The sequence below is a fragment of the Phocoena phocoena genome, chromosome 8 (genome assembly GCF_963924675.1).
Source record: "Phocoena phocoena chromosome 8, mPhoPho1.1, whole genome shotgun sequence".
Taxonomy (NCBI): domain Eukaryota; kingdom Metazoa; phylum Chordata; class Mammalia; order Artiodactyla; family Phocoenidae; genus Phocoena; species Phocoena phocoena.
This window is the reverse complement of record NC_089226.1, coordinates 79,598,067-79,624,618: the sequence shown is the minus strand read 5'-3', so window position 1 is coordinate 79,624,618 and position 26,552 is coordinate 79,598,067. Positions and strand designations below refer to the sequence as shown.

Below are 26,552 nucleotides of genomic sequence, written 5' to 3'. Positions count from 1 at the left end.
AGCTCTTGAAGAAGATACTGCCAAACCCAGTTCTTCTATTCTAAGTATGTAAATACCAGTGGAACAAAAGACTGGGCGGGTCTTCTGATCCTAAACCTTGTATTATTCCAATATATTATTCTAATTATATTAAAATTAAACCTTTTCTTCCCAGTTAAATTTTTATTTACCATTTTTTTCTATGTAGAAAAGGAAAACAACATTGGTCTCTAAGGTGCTGGCCTTTTGATTTTATTTACTCTCATTCTGAAATCAATCGCTGATCATATGCTAACATTCTCTTTAGGTTAAAAGAAATTAAAGTTTAAATACACTCAGAGGGACTTCCCTGACTGTCCAGTGGTTAAGACTCCGCGCTTCCAGTGCAAGGGATGAGGGTTCGATACCTGGTTGGGGAACTAAGATCCCACGTGCCTTGTGGCATGGCCAAAAAGTAAATAAATAAAATAAAATACACTCAGAATTAAAACTTTTAGAAGTACAGATCACTACGGCTTTTCTCTCTCCTAATTAATGGGACTTTTTCAACAATTTGTAACCCACTTGAGGACCGTGGTTGTATGAAACCGTCCTGGTCCTTCTCCTTATTCATACTTAGGTCATCCTGCTGATGTTAGGGCTGAGGTCAGCCACCCTCATACCAGAAGTTCAGGAAGCCACTCTAAACCTAAAATAGAAACCTCAGTCTCAGGCTATTGTCATTTACAGATGATAGTCAATAAATTCTATTTTATGGAGAACTGCCATTCAGGTGATTGGTTTATTTAATGCACCAGTAATATGTGATTCTGAGAGTTCTTTGCACTTTTAAAGTTGTTGACTTAAAACATCATAGAAGAATTAAGATTCTTTTTTCTATTCAGTAATCTAAGAAAAGGTGTAAATTTAATTAAATGGACTGGTGATTGGTTGTCAAAGAAAGATTACCATCCAGAGGATGTGATTTAAAAAAAAAAAAAAATTTGTACCAAAATACCTTATAAATTGTGACCATCCTTCAATGTTCTTATGTATTTTTCGAATTTTTTCTAGGGACTTGAACTATAATAATTTGGCGGAATTTCCTCAGGCAATTAAAGCCCTTCCCAGCCTAAAAGAGCTGTGAGTATTGCTTTGCTCTATCTGTGCCTTAATATCCCTAGAAATCACCATTTAATGTTCCAACAATGAGATTTTAGAACATCTTTGTTCCATTACATGTATCATAGTACACACACACACACACACACAATCATACAGATTGGATTATATTGGCTAGCACGGACAATTCTGAGCATAGATTACTGTATAGGGCTGGATTCCGGTGAAGCAAGCCATAAGGTATGGTCTCTGCTTTATAGGAGCTGTCGTCTTAGTCCCACTGGGGAGGCTGACCATATAAGACAGACAGAGAGCAGTTTCTAGGTGGAAATAAGTGCTGAGTGAATAGGATAAATAAATCATTCCAGAAAAAGACCTCATTGAGGCTTGGGGTCATTGGAAAAAAATCACCAAAGAGAAGGAATTTGACTGGACTTGAAAGAATGGAAATATTTAGATAAATGAAAGAGATGAGGGAGCATTTTAGATGTTGGATTTGTCAAGGTCAGAGATAAGAATGCACATGGCATAACAGAGGTCGTGTGTCATGAGTTGATAGCTAATATTCTGAGATGCATTGCTTAAAAACTAAATGCAGGTGACAATGAGAGAGATTTTGGGGTTAGAATACCTGTGATTCTTGAAGTCTAAAGTTCTCTGAGGATGAAGCAAGCTAAATGTATATATAAGGGACCTGGCAGTGGTAGTAGGTTAAGCAGTGGGTTTAAAAAGAATTAGGTATGGTCTTGAAAAAGATGAGATGGAATTAAAAATTCAGTTTCCCCACATTTTTGAAATTTTCTTGTAGTTGTTGTCAGTTATATTTTACATTCTACTGAAGAGTAGCAGATATTCAGTTTTAACTTATTTCACAAGGGGATAAACATTTCAAAATAGTTTTCTTCTATCTTTGTAGGTTATTTCACAGTAATTCTATTTCTGTTATTCCTGATGGAGCATTTGATGGTAATCCACTCTTAAGAACTATGTAAGTAGTTTTGAAATGTTCTTTTGATATGTAATCATGTAAAGCAATGTCTGTACAATGCCAAACGTGGATAAAGAATGGAAATTCAGGCTGTTAGATGTATGAGCTTTGTGAACATAGATTTAGTGTTGGAGTGCTTGTGGACATATGAAAACTTCGCTTTTTTGGCTATTTTTACAGACATTTGTATGATAATCCTCTATCTTTTGTGGGGAACTCAGCATTTCACAATTTATCTGATCTGCATTCCTTGTAAGTATTATAGAAATTTAAAAACAAACCTGAATATTTACACAGTTGCTTTAATGGAAAACTAGAATTTATCATTGTAGCTCCAGACAGCAGAATCTTTTATTTTCTTTTTCTTGGGTAGAAATCCAAAAGACAATTTTGAAAATTTATGATGATTCTTATTTATGTGAACACTTGGTCAAAATTATCACACTTTCAGGTCCAGTCAAGAGATGAAACTAATCTTTTTAGGTATAGTGGTACTGTAATTGTAAGCTGTTTAAAAAATAAAATGAAAATATTATCTATGAAAATTTTTATTTTAAATTACTTTTTATCTCCCAATTTCTTAAAGAGTCATTCGTGGTGCAAGCATGGTACAGCGGTTTCCCAATCTGACTGGAACTGTCCATCTGGAGAGTCTGTAAGTGTGGCCTTTTGAAGAAGGGCTGTATAAAGATAACACCACGCTGGCCTGCTAGTAGGTTGCCAGTGCTTTTTGGTGATGATGATGAGTTAATGTTGATTTCTACAGTCTTGGTTTGTGAATATCATGCATAGAGATGGATATATTCGGTTTGGAGTCAGTCAACTCAGGTAGAGTATATAGCCTAGTATGTGAGAGGTAAGTTCTGAAAAGGTCACTGAAACTATAAGGCAGTAAGTAAGTACCAAATTAGAAGCAGTGCTTTAGGAGTTCAGAAGTGGAGCAATCAATGTAGACGATCAGAAAAGCTTTATGGAAGAGGTGAAATGTTTCAAAATTGGTTACTGTCAGGTCTCCCAGACCTGGTCTTTTATTTAGAAAGGCAGGATTTAGTAAAACCGGGAATACTGAAAATATACTCAGGTATGGCATACAGATGATCAAATATAGCTAAAATTGCATGTTTATAATCAAATGGGGAATGATATGGAGAAATCTGGAAAATTGTTGGGCTTGTAATTTTAAAGTGACAGACCTTGAGTACTGAACGTTTGGTTATGGTGAAACTTCTCAGTGGGCGGCCTGTGAATGGGCTGCAGGTGCATCTAAGATCTTGATGACCTCAGCCCTCCAGAAGCCACGTGGGGCCTGACCGTGGTTAGGATCTCTGCCACAAGGAGCCTTACCACAGTGTGCCGCAGAAGTTACAACATTCGTGTGTGCCAAGATGTAAGAAAAGTTGGGAAGCATTGAGCTAAGGAGTTTAAAGTCTACTCAACGGCAGTTTGGAGGTGTTGAAAATGTTGGAGGAGGAGGCGTGAGGAGGGTAAGAAGAGAGACTAGAGGTAGAACGGTGAGGGGACCATGGGAATACTCCACTTGGCTAAATGAACACATTTAACCATGAGAGTTCTGTGTCTTCAATCCATCACTGGAGTTCCTCCATGTGGCCTGAGATTCCTCTACCCCTCTCTGCATCATTTCACCCTTGATCTGCATAGTAGCAGAAAAAATGGAGAGGTTCAGATGCTGAGACCTACAGAAGACAAAAGAACAGGAACTGGTGGCTGACTGCAGATGGGGAGGTAGAAAGGGAGGGGATTGCTGGGCAGCACCCCTTAGGTCTATAAGACCTGCACTTGTCCAGCTTCATGACCGAAGAAAGAGCCCAGAGTCAGCAACAGAGACAGCAGTGGTTTAATGGATGGGGGAGCTTACATGTCCGAGGCAAGGTCCTGGAGCAACACCCTGCTGGCACACGGAAGGCAGGACATGGCGGCAGTCTTCGCTCCCGGGATGGGGGGAAGGGGAGGTTGCCAGTTATAGGAATTAACATCAGGTTGGCTCATTAGTTACCAGGGAAACCCTCAGAGGGGCATGTCTCTCACCACCCTTTGATAAGAACTATCACTAGCTGGGGTCTGGGGCAAGTATGCAGGAAGGTCAGTCATGTGAGTAGGGTGTAGGTAAAGCAGGCCCTGGTCAGGCAGGGGCTATACAGAGAGCAAGAGAACAGCCATCTTGAGTGGCCTGATCATACAGGGATTAAAAGAAAATTTCAGAACATTGAGTCAGGTTGATTGAAAGAAAAGATAGAAACATGGTTTGGGGGGCAGGATGCTATCCTGGTTTCAAATGTTTTGGGTGTGAGGGCGTGACAGAACTTGCAGGTGGCTGTGGTCAGGCTGTGACTACGGATTCATTTTTTTCTGTTGGTCCACGTGAGAGCTCAAGCTTATCATCTGGACAATATCAACTTCTCGTGTCACAAGCTCTTCTGCATTACTATGAAAATAATATGGGTATTGAGGGTTCATTTTCTTCCCACGTGCCTTACTTTAGGGAGTAGTTAGGCAGTGGGATACATAGACTCTAGTCCATAATCAAGTATGTGAACATGTATTTTTCTATATGAGAATAGAATTTTGTTTACCATCTCACTTGAATCATTTCTTAGACCATGTTTTTCCATAGGACCTTGACCGGTACAAAGATAAGCAGCATGTCCAGTAATTTGTGCCAAGAACAAAAGATGCTTAGGACTTTGTAAGTTGGCTTCTTCTTCCCTTCTCCTGCCTTTCTTTGTTTTATGTACTTCACACATGTTGAGTTTTATTTTTAATGAACTCTTTTCATTAGGTGACGTTAAGTTATAATTATTTCTTATTGGTTCCCTTCATGGAAATGAGCAGGAATTTTAGTATCCCGCTTCCTTGATTTCTTTTTTTATCCTGACTCCTCATCCTTATTCTAGTTGCCCCAGGGGAGTTAGCTGTCTGTATGCTGCTCTTTCATCCATAACCCAAGTAAGAGCCCCAGTCTTTCTTGGATCAGGAACCAATTAAGCATGGAGCTTTCCAAAATCTCTAAGCTGCCCTGGAAATTAAAAGTAAATAAAGGATGTAAAGTTGTCACAAGAACAAACAATTAAGTTACTAAGTTGTTAACAAGTATTCAGTGGCAAGAGATAGTAACAAAATAAATGACTGATCAAGCAAGTAATTAAATGGTGTCATGGAGTATCAAACACAATGGTAACACTGAGGAAACACTGCATGGGATTAACAGAGTTAACTAGTCCCAATTTTTTATTTACTATATTTTTTAAAATGTGAGTACATATAACACTCCTCTTACAGCTTTTAAATTCAATAACAACATAGAAATTATTTATGGTATAAACAATATTATAAAAATATGAATTAAAAAACTCGTAACTCTACCATTTGGACATAATTTTTATATATTTTCTGCACTGTATTTATTATATATTCTTAATGTTTTAAAATATATTTTATATTGTCTATACTCAACATTATGTACTTGAAGTTTGCCAGTCTTAAGCCTGTTCTATCACTGAGGTAAGTGCTCTAGAAAGCTTATGTGTCTTGGGTAAAAAAAAAAAAAAAAAGTTGCTTTTCTTGTTCAGCCGTATCTCTTTATTACAGATCTTAGCACTGCTTTCAGTGCTTCTGAGTACAGCTCTCATAATGTAGTATTCTGATAAGATAGAATTAATTTGTTAATTTCCATTATTTTAAGGGACTTATCTTACAACAATATAAAAGACCTTCCCAGCTTTAATGGTTGCCATGCTCTGGAAGAAATGTAAGTTGGTCTTTGACTTACTTTTTTTTCTGTGGTCTATTGTTAATTCGTTGAGCCTTTCCTATTGTAAATAAATGTAAAGCCTTTCATATTAAGATCTTAGAAATTCACACAATCAGGTGTTCCTATGAATAAATGTCCAATGGTACCAGGTGTGTTCATGTGACCAGCATTTATCGGGCACCTGTCTGTCTATCAGGCATTCTATGAGATGGTATGGGAGGAGGGTGGTGTATATGAAAAACCAACCAAACAAAAAACTGGTCCAGATGTGGATGTCTACAGTGTAGCTACACAGGACAGCTCCGGTGGCAGTTGACTGAGAGGTCAGGAAAGGGAGGAACTTGTACTCCCATGTTTTATCTCCTCCTTCCTCTGACCTTCCTTCTGTGGTACTTGGTATGGTTGTGTCTTGGGTCCTTTCTCACTATGTTGTCTTCCTGCTGTCACTCCTGTGTGGAGTTGGTGAGGAATTTAGATAGTGCACCTTAACTCTCAGTGTACTTTTGGGTGAAATACCAATTAGTCTAACCCTTTCATCTTCTAGACGAGGAAACAACAGTTCCTTTTACTTTCAACAAGATCAATTAATGTTACTCAAGAATGAATGTTTAAACTTAGAAAAAGTTTAATTAAGAAATGTTATTTTTCAAAATAGAAAATATTTTCTTGCTTTTTTTCTCTTTCTTTTGTATTTAATTCTTATTCTTTTTTTAGTTCTTTGCAACGTAATCAGATCCACCAAATAAAGGAAGATACTTTTCAAGGCCTGACATCCCTAAGGATTCTGTGAGTTCCTCTGTGATTATTAGAGACAAATAAAATTTTTGTTAAACTGTAAATTAATGTATCATTATAATTCCCATGTTAGTAGATATACTTAAATATAGGATTTATTATGCATAAATATTGTTTTTCAAACTTTACCACATGATACTTCATAAATAATTTCCTTTCAGCATTTTTTCACCTTAGCTAATTTATGAGATTGCTAATTTATGAGACTGCCCATTTGTGAGTGAAAAAGTATAATGTGTATAGCTTGAGAAACGCACCTTGTGTGTTTTCAAGTCATAATAATGAAGTTTGTCAGTTTGTTAGGGGCTGAGTGGGCAAACTATAGCCTGTGGGTCAGATCCAGCGTGCCTCCTGTTTCTGTAAATTAAGTTTTATTAGAACACAGCCCTGACTTTTTGTTTAAGAATTGCCTAAAGCTGCTTTCACCATACTATGGCATAGTCAAATAGTTGCAGTAGAGACCGTGAGACCCACAGAGGTGAAGGATATTTACTATCTGGCCCTCTACAGAAAAAGTTTGCTGACCCCTGCACTGGGGTACCTATCATGGCAAACACAGCTAATATGCAGTAGAAGCACTCATTTAAAAAGTGATTTGTATTTGAGTGCATATTTGTGCCTGGTACTCTATTAAGCGCTTGGGAATACAGAGATGAGTAAGACAAACCATGTCACGGCCTTCATGCAATGCAGAAGACGCAATACACTAAATAGGGAACAATTTTTTTTTATACAGAAAAGAATTTGAAACATTGACAGTGAAGTGAAATTACATATATTAAAATCATGTTTTCCAGTAGATCCCCATTAAGAAATTAAACACGCGTCTACTAGAGAAATACTTTATTGGTAGTTGGGTTGCTGGACCTTTCCTTGTTGCTAACAGGCTTCCTGTGGGTCTGGGCAGTAGTGGGGAAGGGGACTGGCTCCCAGCTGCCATCACTTCTAGAGCGCTGATAAGTGACAACAATGAAAAGCTAGCTGGCCTTTTCATGATTTGGAACCAGGTCTGTCGAATTTTCCTGTTACCCAGGAGATGTGTCATGGAATGAATTTAACCTATCTTTAAATTTCCATTAAGGCTCCGTGTAAGTGTGGTTGCAGATTATTTCTCTGTTTTATTAATTCTGTAATATCAGAATTCCTCAGGGTGTGTTCCTGAATATAGTATATGGCTCTGGTGTTGATATGGTTTTTATTTCCTGCTTGGGGAAAGAATGATATCTGAAGCCCTTCTGGAATGCTCTTGTTTGCATATTGATTATTTGTCTTCCCTCACGGCCTTATCACTAACCTTTGAGAAGGCAAATAACCTGAAGCCTGTTTTTATTTTCAGCTTTGTCAGGAGCTGTGCTTTTCCTCACCTAGTTAATAGTACCAGAAGTTATATCATATCATGTATATTTTTGAACTAGTATCAGAATGATAAGGTGGAGAAAATTCACAACTGTTTGAAACAGATGCCAGTTAGAATTACTGCTCCCTGGAACACATTCCAAGAAACATTTGGCTGTGAAGGGAAGGACTTTAACGTAAACATTAAAAATGTTGTTGAACAAGATTAAAGATCTTTGTTATCTTATCAGGGATAGTGTGACTACAGCAGATTCTAAAGTGTAGTCTGCATTTGGAATTTGTTTCAAAAGAGTAACACTTTATTTTTATAATTGCAGAGATCTGAGTAGAAACCTGATCCATGAAATTCACGACAGAGCTTTTGCCAAGCTTGGGTCAATAACTAACCTGTAAGTTTCATGCAGCAATATCATGAAAGTAGTGAATAGTCTGCAGAAACTTGTGTTTTAGCATCGTCCTACCCAAATCATTTTCTCTTTTTAGTGTTCCCTTATATAAATGCTAACCTGCTATGGTGTAGTGGCAGCTTCTGAAATGGTTTTTGCACACCTAAACTTCCTCTTAGAGCTCTGATACTTGTGATGTTAATGCATGTACAGATTTGTGTCTTAGGAGTTAATTTGAAGTCTTATTCACATTTTAGAGATATAAGTTTCAATGAATTAACTTCATTTCCAACGGAAGGCCTAAATGGACTAAATCAGCTGAAACTTGTGGGCAACTTCAAGCTGAAAGAAGCCTTAGCAGCAAAAGACTTTGTTAATCTCAGGTGTGTTTTTGCTTATTTTTCTTTTTTGTGGAAGTTTTGGTAAACCTCCAGATTATAGAGTGTCCTGGGTTTTTTTTTTTTTTTTTTGCTGTGGTTCCCAGATTTTCTGGGAGGCTGTCATTTAAGAGTATTTTCAACTCAGTCCTCACAAACTTGGAAAAAAATAGAACATGAGCATTAGTCCATAGTTGTTGAGGACATGAATTGCAGACCATGTTGCTGTCAAAGAGATAATCTAGCCCTTCATCAGAATGGTTTTGTATATAGTGGGATTTGTCATTTGCAACAAGATGGCAGAAAGCACATGTGAACCTACAGAAAGTTGATACAATGTGATAATGCTTTACAGAGACATTAGAGTTAGAGAGGGGACCTTACTAGATATAGTAGAGAGAGGGTTTGGGAATATTATTATGGGAGAAGAGAATAAATATTTTCATTATACTTATATGAACAAAGTGAATTCATTTAATGGTGTAAAGTCACAGATGACCTGGGACATTAATTTTAAATGAAACTACCAGTTTCATATGATAAATTGGGTGTGGTTAATTCATTTATAAAAGGAGTCTGGTAAGATTTTACTTTAAATTGCAGTATTGCTATTAAATTTTAAAGATGTCTTGATTCAAATTGTTTTTAAAAGCATACCTTATATAAATGGAGAAACTCATGGTGTCATCTGATACCAGAGCTTTTTAACAGATGAGGAAAGTAAGTCCAGAGCAGATAATGACCAGCTTAAAGTATTTACTTTTTACAGAACAAAAGCATGTCTGTGAAGTTGGTATTTCAGTATAGATTTTGCCATTTTTTTCAGGTCTTTATCTGTACCATATGCTTATCAGTGTTGTGCATTTTGGGGTTGTGACTCTTATGCACATTCAAGCACAGAAGATAACAGCCTCCAAGATCGCAGTGTGGCAAAGGATAAAGGCAAGTGCATGAACTTTCGAAAATAGAACACAGCATTAATCAAAGTCTCTGTTATTGTAATCAGTTTGCAAAGGATCAATGTGAAATCTGTGGAGAAAAATGGCTTTTGTGTACTGTGTTCCTGACATCTTTAATATGTTATTAAGCCTGGTGCAAGCTGAACTTACATCATGTACAAGAGAGAAGACTGCAGGAAAAGATGGGTCTTTTGAACTGCCTGAACCTTGAATTAAACAGTTTGTGTTATATATTCAGGTCCCACTGACCTAGCAGTTGTCACCAGCAGTGCTGAAAAGGAGGAGCACAGTCAAATCATTATCCACTGTACACCCTCGACAGGTAAGCCTAACACATTTGACTGCAGTTTCTCGCTTTAAACGCTAGGCAAATATACCTAAAACTTCCAGGGATAGATGTGATTTCTGTAACAGGAGTGCGACTAGATGGTTTCATAAGGCCTGACTCAACGTGTGGTCTGTATACAAGGAGCTTAGCCATCTCTTGCAGAATCTCAGGCCCAGACCCAGTGACTCAGAATCTTTGTGTTAACAAGCTCCCCAGACGAGAGTTATGCACGTTGAGGATGGAGAGGCTCTTCATGCAACTTTAACCCTAGGTCCAGTTCTTACTGGTCTCTAAGGATTTTTAGTGTTATCCTTTTTTTTTTCTTTTTAATGAAACCTTGCTTTTAAAAAATTTATTGGTTTGTTTATTTTGCCTGCGTTGGGTCTTCGTTGCCGTGCGCGGGCTTTGTCTAGTTGCAACAAGCGGGTTGCCATTACGTTTCTTTCTGTTTTATTTCATTGAACTTCAGTAGACTTGGGAAAGTTATTAAATTGACACCACGTATTTGGTCATGACTGTATTCTGCCTAATCTGTCAGAGAAGATGGATTTAGAATTTTACTGTTAAAGAAAAATTTAAATAATGGCTAAATTGTGTGCTATGAAGTAGATTCCTCTTTAATATAATCACACAGGATGATCTGGACATTAATTTTATAACTCAGAATCGTAAATATTATGGATTCTTTAATGATTACTACTGAATTGTGAGCTTCCTCAGAGGCTGTGTATGTGTTCTTTTAATACTTATCACAGTGCCTGGTGTAGAGAATAATCTTAAAGTGATCAGCTGAGTGAATGGGATTAACAAGAATCATTTATGTCTATGCAGTTATTTAGTTTCTGTATTGACTGGTAGAAATTAAGGGGTCACTTGCCCTGCTGGGGTTCTTGTGTTGGAGAATGTACATAAGGAAGGGAACGTCTTTATTAAAGGGGAGTGTAAACTTGAATATGCAGAGATTCCATTTCTTCCACACTGATTTTAAACCTTGGGGGTCAACCAGAAGGAAAGTTGGTCTGAGCTCATCTCCCCAGGTGGCAATAGGAGTGAAGTGCGGGTCTGCTTCCTCCACTCCACTCACTTGTAGTAACACAGAGACAGTCATGTGCTGACACAGAAGCAGGAAGTGGAGGAGAGCAGGAACCTTCTTTTAAAACTCGAGGAAGCAGCAGGTTTCCAAAGACAGACTGGGTGGAGCCAGCTTCCCAGGCTTTTGAGGGAAAGTAATTCCACCCACTAATCAGACACTTTCCAAAGGGTGTCCTGTTCTCCCAGGTCGGATTAGCTACTCCTAGTTCCTTGCAGAAGGAAGAGTTCAGATCCAGAGATAAAGGTGAAAGTTTCCTCTTAACACTTCCCTGACGGGGGAATAAAAAAATTAATTAGAAAAAAAAAAATTTTTTTTAAGTTTCTTGAGTGAGATCCATATAAATGGTGCAGAGCTGGTTTGTTAGGTCTGTGAATATCTCAATGATTAAGTTGCTTTGTGGGATGTATCAAACTTCAGGACAATCCAGAAACATAAATTAGAACGTGTCTTTTGGGCAGTTGCAGTACATAGTTTTCTTATGCTCTGTAGACAAAATTCTGTTTTTCTTCACTAACTTTTTTAAATATTATTTTTTAACATCTGTATTGGAGTATAATTGCTTTACAATGTTGTATTAGTTTCTGCTGTATAACAAAGTGAATTAGCTATACATAAACATATATCCCCATATCTCCTCCCTCTTGCGTCTCCCTCCCACCCTCCCTATCCCACCCCTCTAGGTGGACACAAAGCACTGAGCTGATCTCCCTGTTTTCTCTAACTTTTAAATAAAACAGTTGTCATTTGGGACATAACTAGCATGCCAGTCAGTTGCTAGAACATACAGCTCAGCTACTAAATTAGTTCTTGCAATCCTAGTTTGTTATGTAGGGTTTTATTGGGCATAGTTTTACATTACTAGTTAACATTGGTGTCAACTAGTGTAACATTGATTTGGCTCTCATACTGTCTGAATGACCTCTGTCAGGTCAACCAAACACTTTGAAATCTCAGTTTCTCTGGATGAAAAATGAGGATAATTATACCTATCTTAACCTGCTTCATCAGATTGCTTTTGAAAGCTATAAGAAATGTGTAAAAAAATATGTATTACACATACATATAATATATAATTAGTATAAAGTACATTAGGAACTAGGAAGGAAGAAGGAAAGGACCTGACATTTACTGAAGTACAACTATGTACCCAGTAGCCCGCTTAAGTACCTTGTGTATGTAATTTTACTTAAGCTACACAACGCTGTGAAATAGGTGTTATTATCCACAAGTGAGAAAATGAAATTCTTAGAGGTTTAAGTTGTCCTCTCACGTAAGAGCAGCAAATTATGAACCCCAAACTCAAACTCTAGTATATCTGATTGCAAGCCCTCAGTTTATGAAGTACCTTTCAGGTACTAGACACTGTGCTATGTATATTAACTTAGGTATAAGAAAAAGTGAAAATTTTCTTTTAAATATCATTGTATGGTTTGCCCAATAGTTAATAAAAGAAATGAAATAAATATATATTAAAACAACATATTAAAATAAATTTTTAAATAAGCCAGTCCAACGACTAAAATATCGAAGAAACGGTAATCTTTTCAATTGGGATCAGTTCAATTTGGTAGTAGATTAATTATTCTAGTTTCTCTCTCAAGCCATATCATATGGAATATGGTCTTTTATAAGTTGTCTTTTCTCTCTTTCATTTTAGGTGCTTTTAAGCCCTGTGAACATTTACTGGGAAGCTGGATGATCCGTCTTACTGTGTGGTTCATTTTCTTGGTTGCATTGCTTTTCAACCTGCTTGTCATTTTAACAACATTTGCATCTTGTACATCACTGCCTTCCTCCAAACTGTTCATAGGCTTGATTTCTGTATCTAACTTATTCATGGGAGCCTATACCGGCATCTTAACGTTCCTGGATGCTGTGTCCTGGGGCCGATTTGCCGAATTTGGCATTTGGTGGGAGATTGGCAGTGGCTGCAAAATAGCTGGGTTTCTTGCCGTTTTCTCGTCAGAGAGTGCCGTATTTTTATTAATGCTAGCGGCCGTCGAAAGAAGCTTATCTGCAAAAGATATAATGAAAAATGGGAAAAGCAATCATCTCAGACAGTTCCGGATTGCTGCCCTGTTTGCTCTTCTGGGTGCGGCAGTAGCAGGCTGTTTTCCCCTTTTCCACGGAGGGGAATATTCTGCATCACCTCTGTGCTTGCCATTTCCCACAGGAGAGACCCCATCATTGGGATTTACTGTAACCTTAGTGCTGTTAAACTCACTAGCATTTTTATTAATGGCCATCATCTACACTAAACTCTACTGCAACTTGGAAAAAGAAGACCTTTCAGAGAACTCACATTCTAGCATGATTAAGCATGTTGCCTGGCTCATCTTCACCAACTGCATCTTTTTCTGCCCCGTAGCCTTTTTCTCGTTTGCGCCATTGATCACTGCCATCTCTATCAGCCCCGAAATAATGAAGTCTGTTACTCTGATATTTTTCCCATTGCCTGCTTGCCTGAATCCAGTCCTGTATGTCTTCTTCAACCCAAAGTTTAAAGAAGACTGGAAGTTACTGAAGCGACATATTACCAAGAAAAGCGGATCCGTGTCGGTTTCCGTCAGCAGCCAAGCTGGTTGTGTGGAACAGGATTTCTACTATGACTGCGGCATGTACTCACACTTGCAGGGTAACCTGACTGTGTGTGACTGCTGTGAATCCTTTCTGTTGACCAAGCCAGTGTCCTGCAAACACTTAATAAAATCACACAGCTGTCCTGCCTTGGCAGTGGGTTCTTGCCAAAGACCGGACGGCTATTGGTCCGACTGTGGCACGCAGTCTGCCCACTCTGATTACGCAGACGAAGAAGATTCCTTTGTCTCGGACAGTTCTGACCAGGTGCAGGCCTGTGGACGAGCCTGCTTCTATCAGAGTCGAGGATTCCCTTTGGTGCGCTATGCTTACAATCTCCCAAGAGTTAAAGACTGAATCAGTGTTTTTGTGACTGTTTCCCCCATCAACCCAAATCACAGTGTTTATAGAATGAACCCTAGTCTCATCTCTCATCTGGGAAGCACTTCTGTGATCACTGCGTGGTGTCACTTAGAAGGAGGAGAAAGGCGGCAGTTTATTTCTTAAACCAGACCTTTGCAAAGAACAAGTGCCTAAACTATCAATGGATGAAAAAATGCAGTGTCCAAGCAATGTGTAGTCTATTTGAAACAAATGTATAACTTGAAAAAGATTCTATGTATATCATAGCAATATAGCGTTAGGTTTTTCTGATCCATAAGAAGCAAATTTATACCTATTTCTGAATTAAGCACAAGATAAAGAACAGCTGTTAATATTTTTTAAGAATATTTTAAATGGTGATTTTGTATAATTGAAGAAAAAGTCTTGCTAATTTTACCTAATGTTTCATCATTAATCTCAGGACAACTTACTGCAGGGCCAAAAAAAGGGATTGTTTCCCAGATAGGACTCTGAGAGTGCACGTAGGCATCATCGTCTGGCATTGTCTAATCCATCTCTGACATGATAGAGATTGTTTAAGAGATTTAAATCTAAAACCTGAAGATGTTTTTAAAACAATATTAACAACTGTTAGATTTTAAAAGAATAACCGAACACATTTGTTTTCAGTCATGATACACTGCTTTGTTTCAATCACAGTAATTTTTTCTTCAGTGTTTTGTGATCACACTATTAGGAAAAAGTAAAGGGCTCATTGCTGTGTGAATTAGTAGATTTGGCTAAACTACTTACATGGGACTTTAATAGTATCTGAGGGATTCGATGGCTCCGTGTAATGTTCTCATTGATAAAACACATCCTAATATCCTTGGAGCTATCAGTATTTTCCAGTTTTGTTGGTATGTGATCTACCTATAGTTTAAATTATACAGAAAGTAAATTGTGGCAAGTGATTTCATTTAGTTGGAAGAAATTGGGAGTAATTATGACACAAAGCACTTACATTTATTAGTGAGCTGGATTCTCCTGAACCTATACTATTATATATATGGAAGCTGCCATACATTTTCCCCCTTACTTTGATTTACAAGAGCCTGTGCAACAGCTCAGGAACGGTGTTCTTGTGCGACAAGCCAAATATGTCACTAAGGAGAAAATAAAAGGCATAAAGCTTAGGCGTATATCTTTAAAAATCAAAAATTTTACTTGATTCTCACCTATGGACTTCTGACATGTTCACTATGTGGAGTCTTAAAGTTATAAAGGTTCAATATGTTTTTTGAACACTATGCTAAATCAGTAGCAAACCCACTGCCATATTAGTTGTTCAGGAGATACTAAAAGACATTAAGCTAGATTGCAGTTTAAAAATTAAACTGTATATAATGTGCATATAATGAATTTTTATCTTATGTAAATTATTTTTAGAACACAAGTTGGGAAATGTGGCTTCTGTTCATTTCGTTTAATTAAAGCTACCTCCTAAACTATAGTGGCTGCCAGTAGCAGAATGTTAAATTGTGGTTTATATACTTTTTGCATTGTAAATAGTCTTGGTTGTATATTGTCAGTGTAATAAAAACAGAATCTTTGTATATCAAAATCATGTAGTTTGTATAAAATGTGGGAGGGATTTATTTACAGTGTGTTGTAATTTTGTAAGGCCAACTATTCACAAGTTTTTTAAATTGCTATCATGTTTGTATATTTACACATCTGATAAATATTAAATCATAACTTGGTAAAAACATCTAGCTAAAAGCTTTTTCTTTTCAAAAGTCATGTTACTGAATACTTTCATTGCATTCATTTAAAAAGTAGAATAGCAGATATCTAAAATATGTGGTAAACTGTGCTATACATATGGTAGGAAATACAATATTGTATGCAGTGTGTTTAACTATTAAAGTTTCTGGAAAGCAATCTATTTTGCCTTAATTTATACTAGGTATATTAATGAATTTGCTTAGTGTTAAACTAAGCAAATTGAAGTAAAATATTTTTAAGAGTATCAGAAGAAATGTTGAGAGAACACTTTGCTGAAATTTAGAAGTGAGGTTTTATTCTATCTTAAGTCTGAACCATACTCACGGAAAACAAACTGTGAAATTTAAGAGGATACCATCAATGGATCTTATTTAAAAGCAAATTTAAAAAACTGCATGATTCCAGTTATAGCCAATTGCTCAAATGCAGTAGTCCTCCCTTTCTTCCCTTATCTGAGGTTTCACTTTCTATAGTTTTAGTTGCCTGTAGTCAACCGCAGTCCAAAAATATTAAATGGAAAATTCTAGATATAAAAAATTCATGTTTTAAATTGCACACCCTTCTGAGTAGTGTGATGAAATCTTGCGCTGTTCTACTCTGAAACGAATTATCCCTTTGTGCAGTATATCCTGCCTATTAGTCACTTAGTAGCTGTCTCTGACTATCGCAGTGCTTGTGTTCAAGGAACCCTTATTTTACTTAATAATGGCCCCAAAGCATGAGAATAGTGATGCTGGCAATTCAGATATTCTCATACTATGCCTAATTTATAAATTAAACTGTATGGGGAAAAAAACATAGTATACATAGGGTTTGGTACTATCTACAGTTCCAGGAGTCCACTGGGGGTCTTGGGACATATCCCCTGTGGATAAGAAGGGTCTGTTGTGCTTAGAAATAATTCAGTATTCACAGTCATCAAGACTTCATTTTACAGATGGGAAAATAGAGGGCCTAATGAAATTTAAGTGAATACCTGACACATACAGCAAATTAGAACCCAAACCAGCACCCAGTTCCCCTTAATTTGAGATGTTTTTTGTTTTTGTTTGTTTTAAACTTCAGTATATGTTTGGAATCCCCATAACCAAAAGTAGAATACTATAATTACCCCTCCTCCCATGCCCTAGGCCCTTACTGCCCATACCCAACATCCAGCTTTGGCAGCTGTCAACAGCACATGGTAAATCTTGTTTCCCCTTCATCCCATTCACTCACCTTCTCTAATCCCTCTGCTCCTTGGATTATTTTGAAGCAAACCTAAAACTAATTGTTTCATCTGAAAATATTTCAATATGTCCAGGGATACATTGTTTTAAATTGTGTCATATATTGCAATAGGACTCACTGAAAATGATGTTATTTTTGAAACAAAGAGATTTTCAAGCAAGGGTCACTCTTCACTTACACAAGTTTACAAAGCCAGCAAAAAATAGGAATTATCTCAAATATAGCCTGAAAGTGAAAATAAATGAGTAGTAAGAAGTTACTAAGTTAATACCCTGAAACTTAAGGGGAGAGGCCCTCTTTCGAGCTTATTTATACATTTTATATAATGCAACCAAACTTGATTATGGTTTCTGTCCCAGTAATGAAAAGGCACTGTAATAAAGGAGACCACAGTACTTGATTATGTTCAAGCACCAGCACCAGCGGCTCTTAGCCTCTTAGCTCCAGGATTGTTACAGCATAATGCAGTAGTTGGTCATGATGATGATTCTGAGGCGTCAAGGGCATAATTTGTTTAAAACATTTTAGATCCCATAGCAAGAGGTTACAGTGGAACAGTTTTGGAGTTTAAATGATACAAGTTACCATTTACCATTTTCTCTTGTCTGGTCCTGTGCTAGAAGCTTTGAGAATTAATAAAATATGACTGGGAGACAGATTATTTCCCTATTTTACAGAGGAGTAAGTCAGAACTTGGAAAGGCAAAACAGCTTGTTTAGGGAAAACTAGCAAATAAGAGGAAAACCACAGATTCAAATACAGGTCTCTTACATACTAAAACTTGGTGTTTTTTTTTCCTACTATGCTTCAGTAATGTGGGGTGATGTTTGTTGGGAATAGCTTCTCAAGTTTACCCCCGTATGAAGCCCTAAAGTGGCCCAGGGTGATGCTGTTGTTATTGATTCGAGAGATGCTCTCCTAAAAGGTTTTAACCAGATACACCAATATTGAGTAATTGGGATAGAGAATGAAAACTCAAGCCATTTTATTCCTCCATCAATTCTATCACTCATTTAAATTGCTCTAGTTTTCTTCCATTTTCATTGTTTTTACTGAAAATTTTAACAAAGCTTACATTCCATTTAAATAGTTTTAACCATGTCATATTTTATTAACCATAGCTTCTGTCTTCTGGATTGCCCTTAGTTACTATTATTTCTGCTGTAATTCTTTGGTGTCAAATTTTGCATATCTAAATTTCATTGAAGATTTCATATCACTGTTTGGTCAATGACAAATCCTGTGTGCTGTTTTAGCCACTGTCAGTTTTCATTGTGTGATATTTCTACAGCGATATGCATTATGAGCTGGATAAAGCCCATTTACTTAGAAGTGTACACAGTTCTGTCAGCATGAATAAAGGAACCAGCTTTAGTATCTATCACCTCTTCCTTACTACCTTCATCCCCATCCCCAATCCCTGAGGAGAGTACTCCTTCTGAAGTCCCACAAAATGTTTTCATTCCTCACAAAATGCATATAACAGAATATTTTAACGGTATGACTCTTCACCACAAAAGAATGCGGAGCTTGTAACGGCAAGGCTTGTATTTTATATATCTCCAGTGCTTAGCACAGACCGTAGTACACTAGAGCCTTCAGAAAGGCCCCGATGTGCACATGCACTAAACAAACGAGTTCCTGTAAGATGCTAGGCAGACGAAGGGCTACCAGAAACAATGAAAGATTGTACCAAAAGTGCATTTTTAGATACACCTCTAAACTTGGATAAAGTTCGCCCCCCACCCCCTAAAATACGGCCGTGTGTGGCCGTGTGCTGAGAGAAGTCACGGCTGATCCTTGAAACCCTGACCTTGTAGTGATACGGAGTTAGTTTTCGCTCCTGCTTTCCCCCCACCCCCAAAATATCTGCCTTACTCAGTGATAGCACATTTCCTGTACCAAATGAACCACAGCAAACAAGGGACGGGCCCTCCAAGCTGTCAGCCGGGAGCGGGACCTTATCCGTGAGCGGAGCGCGCGGTTAAGTCAGAAGAAGCAGCGCAGGTCCAGGCCAGGGAAGAGGGAGGGCTGCCAAGAGACTGCAGGGCGCCGGAAGCCACCTTCTACAGGGCTGGACAAAGCCCAGGCGGCCTCCACGCGTCGCCATGGCAACGCAAAGTCAGCGCCCGCCCGGATTGGCCGCGCCGCCGCGCGCGGGGCCTGCTGGGAAAGCACGTCCCCACAGCCGCAGCCCTGCCGGTTTGAACTTGGCGGGCTCCGTGAGGGCTGTGGGGCGGTGGGGGGTTGTTTCGCCCCTTCCCGACTCCCGGTTCTTGGCCGACTGCAGGTCCAGGCCTCGGCCCTCCTCGGACTCCTTCTCCGTCCTCATGGCGGGCGCCCGGGGGCAGGGGCTAGAGGCGGTGGAGGTGTGCTCGCTGTCGCCGCCGCTGAGCTGCGGCTATTCCACCATGTCGCTGTTGTCTCCCCTCGGCCACAAGAGCTTCCCGTTTGACGACGACGACGGTGACGGGGAGGAGGAAGTAGATGTGGACGAAGATGCTCATGACTCAGAGGCCAAGGTGGAGAGCCTGAGAGGAATGGAGTTACAGGGGTGCTCCAGGTAAACCCGAGGCCGCCGGCCGATACAGCCCCTCTCAAGATTTCTTAGACCTTTCTAAGTACTTTCCTCTGGCGGCCAAACACCCTCTTGTCTTCCCTCTCAAAGGCTGCACGGGCACCTGCATCCACAGGTGCTGCTGCTTTTGGCACATAGAGTCTGGGCCGGTTCTTACACGTGACTACAGATTTATCATCGTTCTTAATCCTTTTTCCTGAGAATGTGATGATTCCTACAGTCTCGCTCCCCAGAGAAACGCACCTAGTCTTAAACATAAAATTTTGCTACAATTTCAGGAGTTTTATGAAAACTCAGAAAACAGACTGGGGACACTAGAACTCTTGTCCAAACCCTTAACACCAGAATGTAGTTTACAGCACCTTAGTGACACCTGGAGCTATTTTGAAAACAGTCTGATTGTCAGTGAAGTATGTTGTAGTAAGCAGTATACTTTTTATGTCATAGATTAAGAGCTGAAGCTTGGAGGCTAGCAATGTCAACTTCAGCATCCAGAGACAATGTTGGGTCTGCTCTGAGCACTTAACAGTAGAAAAGAAGTCATTGAATCAGAGAATGTTAGAATCAAAGGGATTATTAAAGCCATCTTAATTTATTTATTTCTGCAGTTCATTCAGCAAACAGTTTGTGCCATATGGGGCCCATAAACAAGATAGGCAATTGTCTCTACTCTCATGGAATTAAAGCCTACATCTAGCCACTCATTTTACAGATAACAAAACTGGCTCAGGATACAAATAAAAAGTCTAATTCAAAGGCATACACCTAGTTATTAGCAAAGCTGGGCCTAGTCTCAAGGTATATTGCTCATGTTTTCTCTTCCCTATGCTACGTGCCTATTGTTGGGCATAAAGAAATAGGAGCAAAGGGCCTATCCCTGCAGGAATATCTTTTTCTGGGACAGACTTAGTGATGCAGGGCCATTCAGAGGTAGACTCATTATGTCATGTAAAGGAAGCATTTACGAGTTTCTGATTGTCAAGCTGCACAAGGCACAATACAGGAGATCTAAGACATACAGACAAAAGAACCCATGCTTTATGTGTAAGCAACCAGTTAAACCCCTTTGCTATAAGACATGCGTACACAGAGTGAGTAAATGGAATATGGAACCGTATGAAGTGACTCACATACACAGTTTCAACAGTGAGTCTCTTAAGAATGAGAAGTAAACATTAGTACTTTGGTAGGAATGGAGATCAGTAAGAGTGACCAAGCAAGCCACTTGTCCAGACTGGTTGTAACAACAAGAAAGTTTCAGGAGTCCGTTTTCACGTGGGCCTTTGTACAGATTCTTCAGGATCGAGTTGGTCTCAGTGATTTTTAAAATAAATTTTTAAAATAAATGATTTTAAAAATAATTTTAAAATAAAGTACCTTCTAAGCCTAATCAGCAGGACTAAGCAGTGTAGACAATTTAGCAGCCCAAGGAATGATGGCCATGAAAACTACAGCTCAGCTACTGAGACCTTGCATTAGCTTCCAAGAGCCAAAGCCCTGACCAAATGGAGCTCATTACAAGAGGAGCCAGTCATATTTATGTCAAACCAAAGCACGAATGAGCTGGTAACACCCCAGGGCCACAGCTGCCTTCCTAGCACAGTTCATCCCCTCTGAATCAAGGCAATAGGTAAGATGTGGTCTGGAGAGAATGCAGGAATTGTCAGGCCTGTGTGTGGCAAGTGTCAGATGCTTATTAGGTGTTCAATAAACATATGCTGAAGGAATGCCTATTTCCCACTTGCTAGAGAACAGATAGTTGTGGTGATTGTTTTCAAATGCTTCAGAAAACCCAGCACTTCTTTTCAGGAAAGAGAAGTGTTTAGAACATTTCCTTATTCCTCCTCCCTACCTCTCACCTTTAGTTGGTGCCTTGACAGTTTGGGGGTGATGGGATGAAGAGGGCAGGTGCCTGAGCTGTAGCGGTGAGCATCCTCTTGTGGACCAGAGTGTGGAATTTTACGCCTTTTTTTTTGTTTCCATCCGTCACTTGCCACAGGGATCTGACTGTGGCAAAACTAATAGGGTGAGGCTTTCTTGGGATAGACTCAGGCATCAGCTGCACATGGGGTTGAGCTGCAGGTATTTTCGGTGTATAGAGCTGTGCTTAGAGGACGCACTGACCTTCAGGTGTGTTGGATAGCACTGTGGTAAAGCTCACAGGTGACTTCAGACAAGATAATGAGAAATGCTTTCCTGGAGTCTTTTATAATATGCATTGGGCCTGCTGTTCGTTCAGCTTTATCCTAGAAACCCATTAGGAAACCCGTGCCTTAATAAATGTCTTGGTCATAAACAGCTGCTTATCAAGCCTCTCTTGATTATGAGCAGAGCTGTAGTATACATGCCACACTTTTTGAATATATTTGTTAAAACTGATGAGGCAAGAAATGTAATATTTAAAGTGTCATTTTAAAAAGAAAACACTGATCTCACTGATTTCTTCTTTCAACAAACATTTCTTAGGAGCCTACTATATTCTAGGCCCTAAGCTAGACTCTTGAAATAAAAAATGAGTTAAGACATGTTTTCCGTCTGTTAGGAATTCATGGTTTCTGGCAGAGATGGACAAGTGACAGAAAGCCTAAGGCACTTAGTCCAGATTTTTTTGCAGAATGAGGCAATAAAGGTTAAAACCTGAGCTAAATCTTAAAGGGAGAGTAGGAATTAGCTATACTCTTCCTAGTAGTACTAACTGACATGTTCCAAATGCTTACTGAGTGCCCGGAACTGAGGTAAGTGCTGTAGTGTGGATCGTTCATGCCACAGTACCTGTGAGGTAGCCACTACTATTTTCTCCACTTAACAGATGAGAAACAGAGGCTTAAAGAGGTTTAAAAATGTACATAGCTAGGAAGCAGCAGGTAGAGATTCACCCAAATGTTTTACTCCCAAATCTAAACTCTTACTTTGGCCGTGTGTGGAGGTGGAGGAAAAGAATTTCAGAATTTTAAGCAAAGCTGCAGGGCACAAGGGCGTGGCATATTCATCAACATGCCTAAGTTCAATAAGACTGAAACGTAGAGTCCAGATCAGCCATTGGTGGAAGAAGAGGTTGGAAGATAAGCAGGGCCGATTCATGGGTGTCAGGCTGTGGAGTGTGGATTTCATCCTATGGGCAGAGGAGCACTGAAGAATTTTGAGATGGGGAGTGACCTGTCGGAAGGATGCATTTGAAGGATGAATCTGGCAACGGTGGAGAATAGTTTGAAATGGAGGGAGAAAGGCCGGTTATGACCAGTCAGCAGTTGCGAGGTTGTAGAAGAGAAGAATGGCTTGAGAAAACTGAAAGAAGTAAAATAGACAGGGTGGGGTGATTATATGGGTGTGGGACCTAGAGGTACCAAATGTGGACGGGAAGCAGGAGTCAAAGATCTGGCTTCTGGCTTGGCTAACTGGGTGGGTGTTGGTACTCTTCCCCGAGGTAGGGTTATAAGAGGAGGAGTAAGATTCTTCTTGATGGGGAGGGTAGTGAGTGGGTGGTAGATGATTCGACTTGTTTTAGACTGGTTGCGTTTGGTATTTAAGTGGAGCTGTCTATTGGATGGTTGAAAATGAAAGTTTGGAGCTGAAGAGCAAGGTTTAGCCTGGAATGCCTGATCCAGGCCTCATCAGCACCTAGTGACAGTGGAAGCTACGGGAGGGTAAGGTGGTGGTCTGCAAGACTGACAAGGAAAGATATAGGAAATAAATGACACATCAACAGTGTCCCTTTCCCACTAGAATACAAATTCCATAATGACATGGATGAATGAAGAAACAGAAAAAAACAAGTAAATGGAAGCTACAAGGCAGAAAAAGCTGAGCATGGCAGTGGACGAGGCAATTGGTTGCCTGAAGCAGGAATGTTAGAGACAAAGAGGGGCTGAGTCTATAATAATGTAGTGTTTTGAGCTGCCTGGGGTCCTGAACAAGCTTTCTTTCCATGTGTGCTCATGGTTCAGCTGTTCCTGCTTTATGGGGCTTGTGTATCTGGCAAGGCCCTGTGTTCTTTACGTATGTATGTTCTCACAGTACTTCTCCTCCCCTCTTCTTTTGAGCTTGAGTGAGTGCTTACTTTTCCACATACCCAGAAGAGACAGACTGACAGAGGTTCGTGGTGAAGACTATGGTAGGAGGTAACCCAACTCTGGGGAGCTGTGGACACCCTATCTGAGAACTGGCAAAAGGGAGTCCACCAAAACATGAAAGAATACAAGGACCATATATTTTTGATACCTTTTTATTTCAAAACAATTTCAAACTTACAGAAAAGTTGAGAGTGTAAAGAACTCTGTCTGCCCTTCACACCAAAACCTTAATTGTTACCACATTAGTTTTACCATCCTCGCTGTGTAGGTATGTATTCTTCCCTTCGTGAAGTATTTAAAGGAGGAAAAGGGAAAAGTCTGCTTCAGGATCTGGTTAGAAACATGTGTTGTAATTAGTAGTCCAGATATAAGATTTTTAAGAATAAAAAAAATTGTTGTAATTGAGGCAAATGGACTGGGTGTGATTTTAGAACATGAGAGAATTCAAAGGCAGTCTGAAGGGTAAACTAATTCAGACATTGGACTTTCTGTTCATGGTTTTTCAAGTGTATATTTATATATGATTAATTCAGCATATTTATATATAAAAATCACAGTATTGTAAATATGTTGTGGAATTCTGCTTTCATTGTACAGCTAAGTGAATTTGACTGCTAAGCCAAAGAGTTTTGAGTACAAGTGCTGTAGTATCCTCTCTTTTGCAATAGTGTGGTTGGATCCGAAGATAACCAAGAAGAACAGAAACAGGTGCAGTTACCAGAAAGCAGCCTGACACCGTGGGAAATGTGGTTTGTTGGCAAAGAAAAAGTAGAACGTGACCGTCTGCAACGGAAGGCTCTAGAGGTAAAACTAGACAGTATTCTTTCTATTTAATCCATGAGCTCACAAAGTAGAGCTGCTGTCGAAATTAAAATGTTATTGTTATTATCCCTCACAACAGACTTTTTGCATTTTCTTGTATCAATTTGCTATATTGATGTTAATAACTTACTGGAGAAATAATACATGTTCATTATAAGAACATTTGGAAGATACAGCTAAGCATAATTAGGAAAATGAAAATCTCTAATCTTGTCCCCTGGAGATAATTATTGTTTGTTTTTGTGGTTTTAAAAAAATTGTATTTATTTATTTATTTTTGGCTGCAATGAGTCTTGGTTGCTGCACTTGGGCTTTTTCTAGTCGTGGTAAGCGGGGGCTACTATTTGTTGTGGTGCGCGGGCTTCTCATTGCAGTGGCTTCTCTTGTTGCGGATGGAGCATGGATTCTAGGCGCGCGGGCTTCAGTAGTTGTGGCATGCAGGCTCTAGAGCGCAGGCTCAGTAGTTGCGGCACACGGGCTTAGTTGCTCCACGGCATGTGGGATCTTTCCAGACCAGGGCTCGAACCTGTGTTCCCTGCATTGGCAGGCAGACTCCCAACCACTGTGCCACCAGGGAATTCCCCATAACTATTGTTAATATTATGGCATATAGCCTTCCACATTTTCTTCTATGTAAATTTTAAAAAACGTGCAAATGTATATTCATATAGTGTCACCATATGTACATTTAACTAAAGTCAGCTGCATATACTTGGTAAAATTTTTAAGAGAAATAAAAATTGAAGTAGAGGCTGGAAATCTATCCCCATATGACTCAGAGCATGTGCCCCAGAGTGAGTTTGTGCTGGGAGATGGGAATCTTCTGGGCTTTCAGGTTGTTTTCAGTTTCTCTTTGCCTCCCTGCCTCACTTGTGGACATTTTTGTATTCGTAATTCTCTCTGAACTCTGTCCAAACTCAAAAAATAGTTTGAGATACATTTTCACATGAATCCGTCATTCTTTGAACTCTTATCATTTGCTGTTTAGAACCTAGCAGCCAAATAGATTTGGATAGTTTGGCATCCTCCAGTATGTAGACCAACTGAATTCTCTCTATCCAGACACAGAAACCAGGTAGATTTGAGTGGTGAGGGATATGTCTTGTTTTTAATAAATAGGATCACTCTTTTGTAACCTGCTTTTTTCTGCTTATTGCATTATTAATGTTTCTGTATCATTAAATATTTTTATAGCATCATTTAAAAATGGCTAAGATTATTAAAATATATTTAGAATGTATTGAATATATAATAGAATATAGTTAACCAGTTCACTATTGTTGCATATTTAAGTTTATTCTAATTTATTACTCTCCCTGTTACTGTAAAATCCTTGGAATTGAAACTTCGCCCTCCATGATCTTCTTGGAGTAAATTTTCCATTTCAGTTTTGAAACTAGTTGTTCTTTCCGTGATGGTTTTCTAGCCAGGTAGGCAGTCGTGGCATGATTCAAATGATTGTAGAAGCCAGTACATTCTGCAGTTTCCTTATTGCAGTATACTTTGTATTCTAAGTACAAATTTATTCCTGGAAAAGTACACAGTAGTATTTGTTTCTGCTCAGAAGGGCACAGGACTTGAGAAAGACCTTATGGTTTGATGTCAGGCAGGCTTATTTAAACTTTTACACTTCCATTTCCTCATCTCTACAGTAAGGATAAAATAATGCTATCTGGTCACAGGGTTTTTTAGAGCAGCGGTCCCCAGCCTTTTTGGCACCAGGGACCAGTTTCATGGAAGACAGTTTTTCCACGGATTTGGGGAGGGGGGGATGGTTCAGGAGGTAATGCGAGCGATGGGGAGCGGCAGATGAAGCTTTGCTCACTTGCCCACCACTTACCTCCTGCTGTGCGGCCCAGTTCCTAACAGGCTGCAGACCAGTACTAGTCCACAGCCTGGGGGTTGGGGAACCCCTGTTTTAGAGGATTAAATGAGACAAATTATAAAGATGGCTGGTGTTTTTATTGGTATTGTTATTGATATCATTGCTAGTCACAGTCTTTTTCTTTCTCTTTTATTGAATTATGGTTGA

The 26,552-nt window shown here is 39.1% G+C and overlaps 2 protein-coding genes across 3 annotated transcripts in view; both read left to right on the top strand.

The window, feature by feature from the left end:
- Positions 1-14,065, top strand: part of LGR4 (leucine rich repeat containing G protein-coupled receptor 4) — a 95,442-nt gene extending 81,377 nt beyond the window's left edge. For both annotated transcript variants that reach the window (XM_065881827.1, XM_065881828.1), the window contains 12 exons: positions 1,033-1,101; positions 1,997-2,068; positions 2,249-2,320; positions 2,655-2,723; positions 4,701-4,772; positions 5,769-5,834; positions 6,552-6,623; positions 8,306-8,377; positions 8,632-8,757; positions 9,578-9,693; positions 9,949-10,032; positions 12,789-14,065. In XM_065881827.1, coding sequence (XP_065737899.1) covers positions 1,033-1,101; positions 1,997-2,068; positions 2,249-2,320; positions 2,655-2,723; positions 4,701-4,772; positions 5,769-5,834; positions 6,552-6,623; positions 8,306-8,377; positions 8,632-8,757; positions 9,578-9,693; positions 9,949-10,032; positions 12,789-14,065 — 2,167 coding nt within the window. The remainder of the gene's footprint in view (positions 1-1,032; positions 1,102-1,996; positions 2,069-2,248; positions 2,321-2,654; positions 2,724-4,700; positions 4,773-5,768; positions 5,835-6,551; positions 6,624-8,305; positions 8,378-8,631; positions 8,758-9,577; positions 9,694-9,948; positions 10,033-12,788) is intronic.
- Positions 14,066-19,260: 5,195 nt separating this feature from the next.
- CCDC34 (coiled-coil domain containing 34) overlaps positions 19,261-26,552 on the top strand; it is a 47,782-nt gene continuing 40,490 nt past the window's right edge. Inside the window, exons 1-2 of the mRNA XM_065882835.1 lie at positions 19,261-19,613; positions 24,367-24,502. Coding sequence (XP_065738907.1) covers positions 19,381-19,613; positions 24,367-24,502 — 369 coding nt within the window. The 5' untranslated portion in view covers positions 19,261-19,380. The remainder of the gene's footprint in view (positions 19,614-24,366; positions 24,503-26,552) is intronic.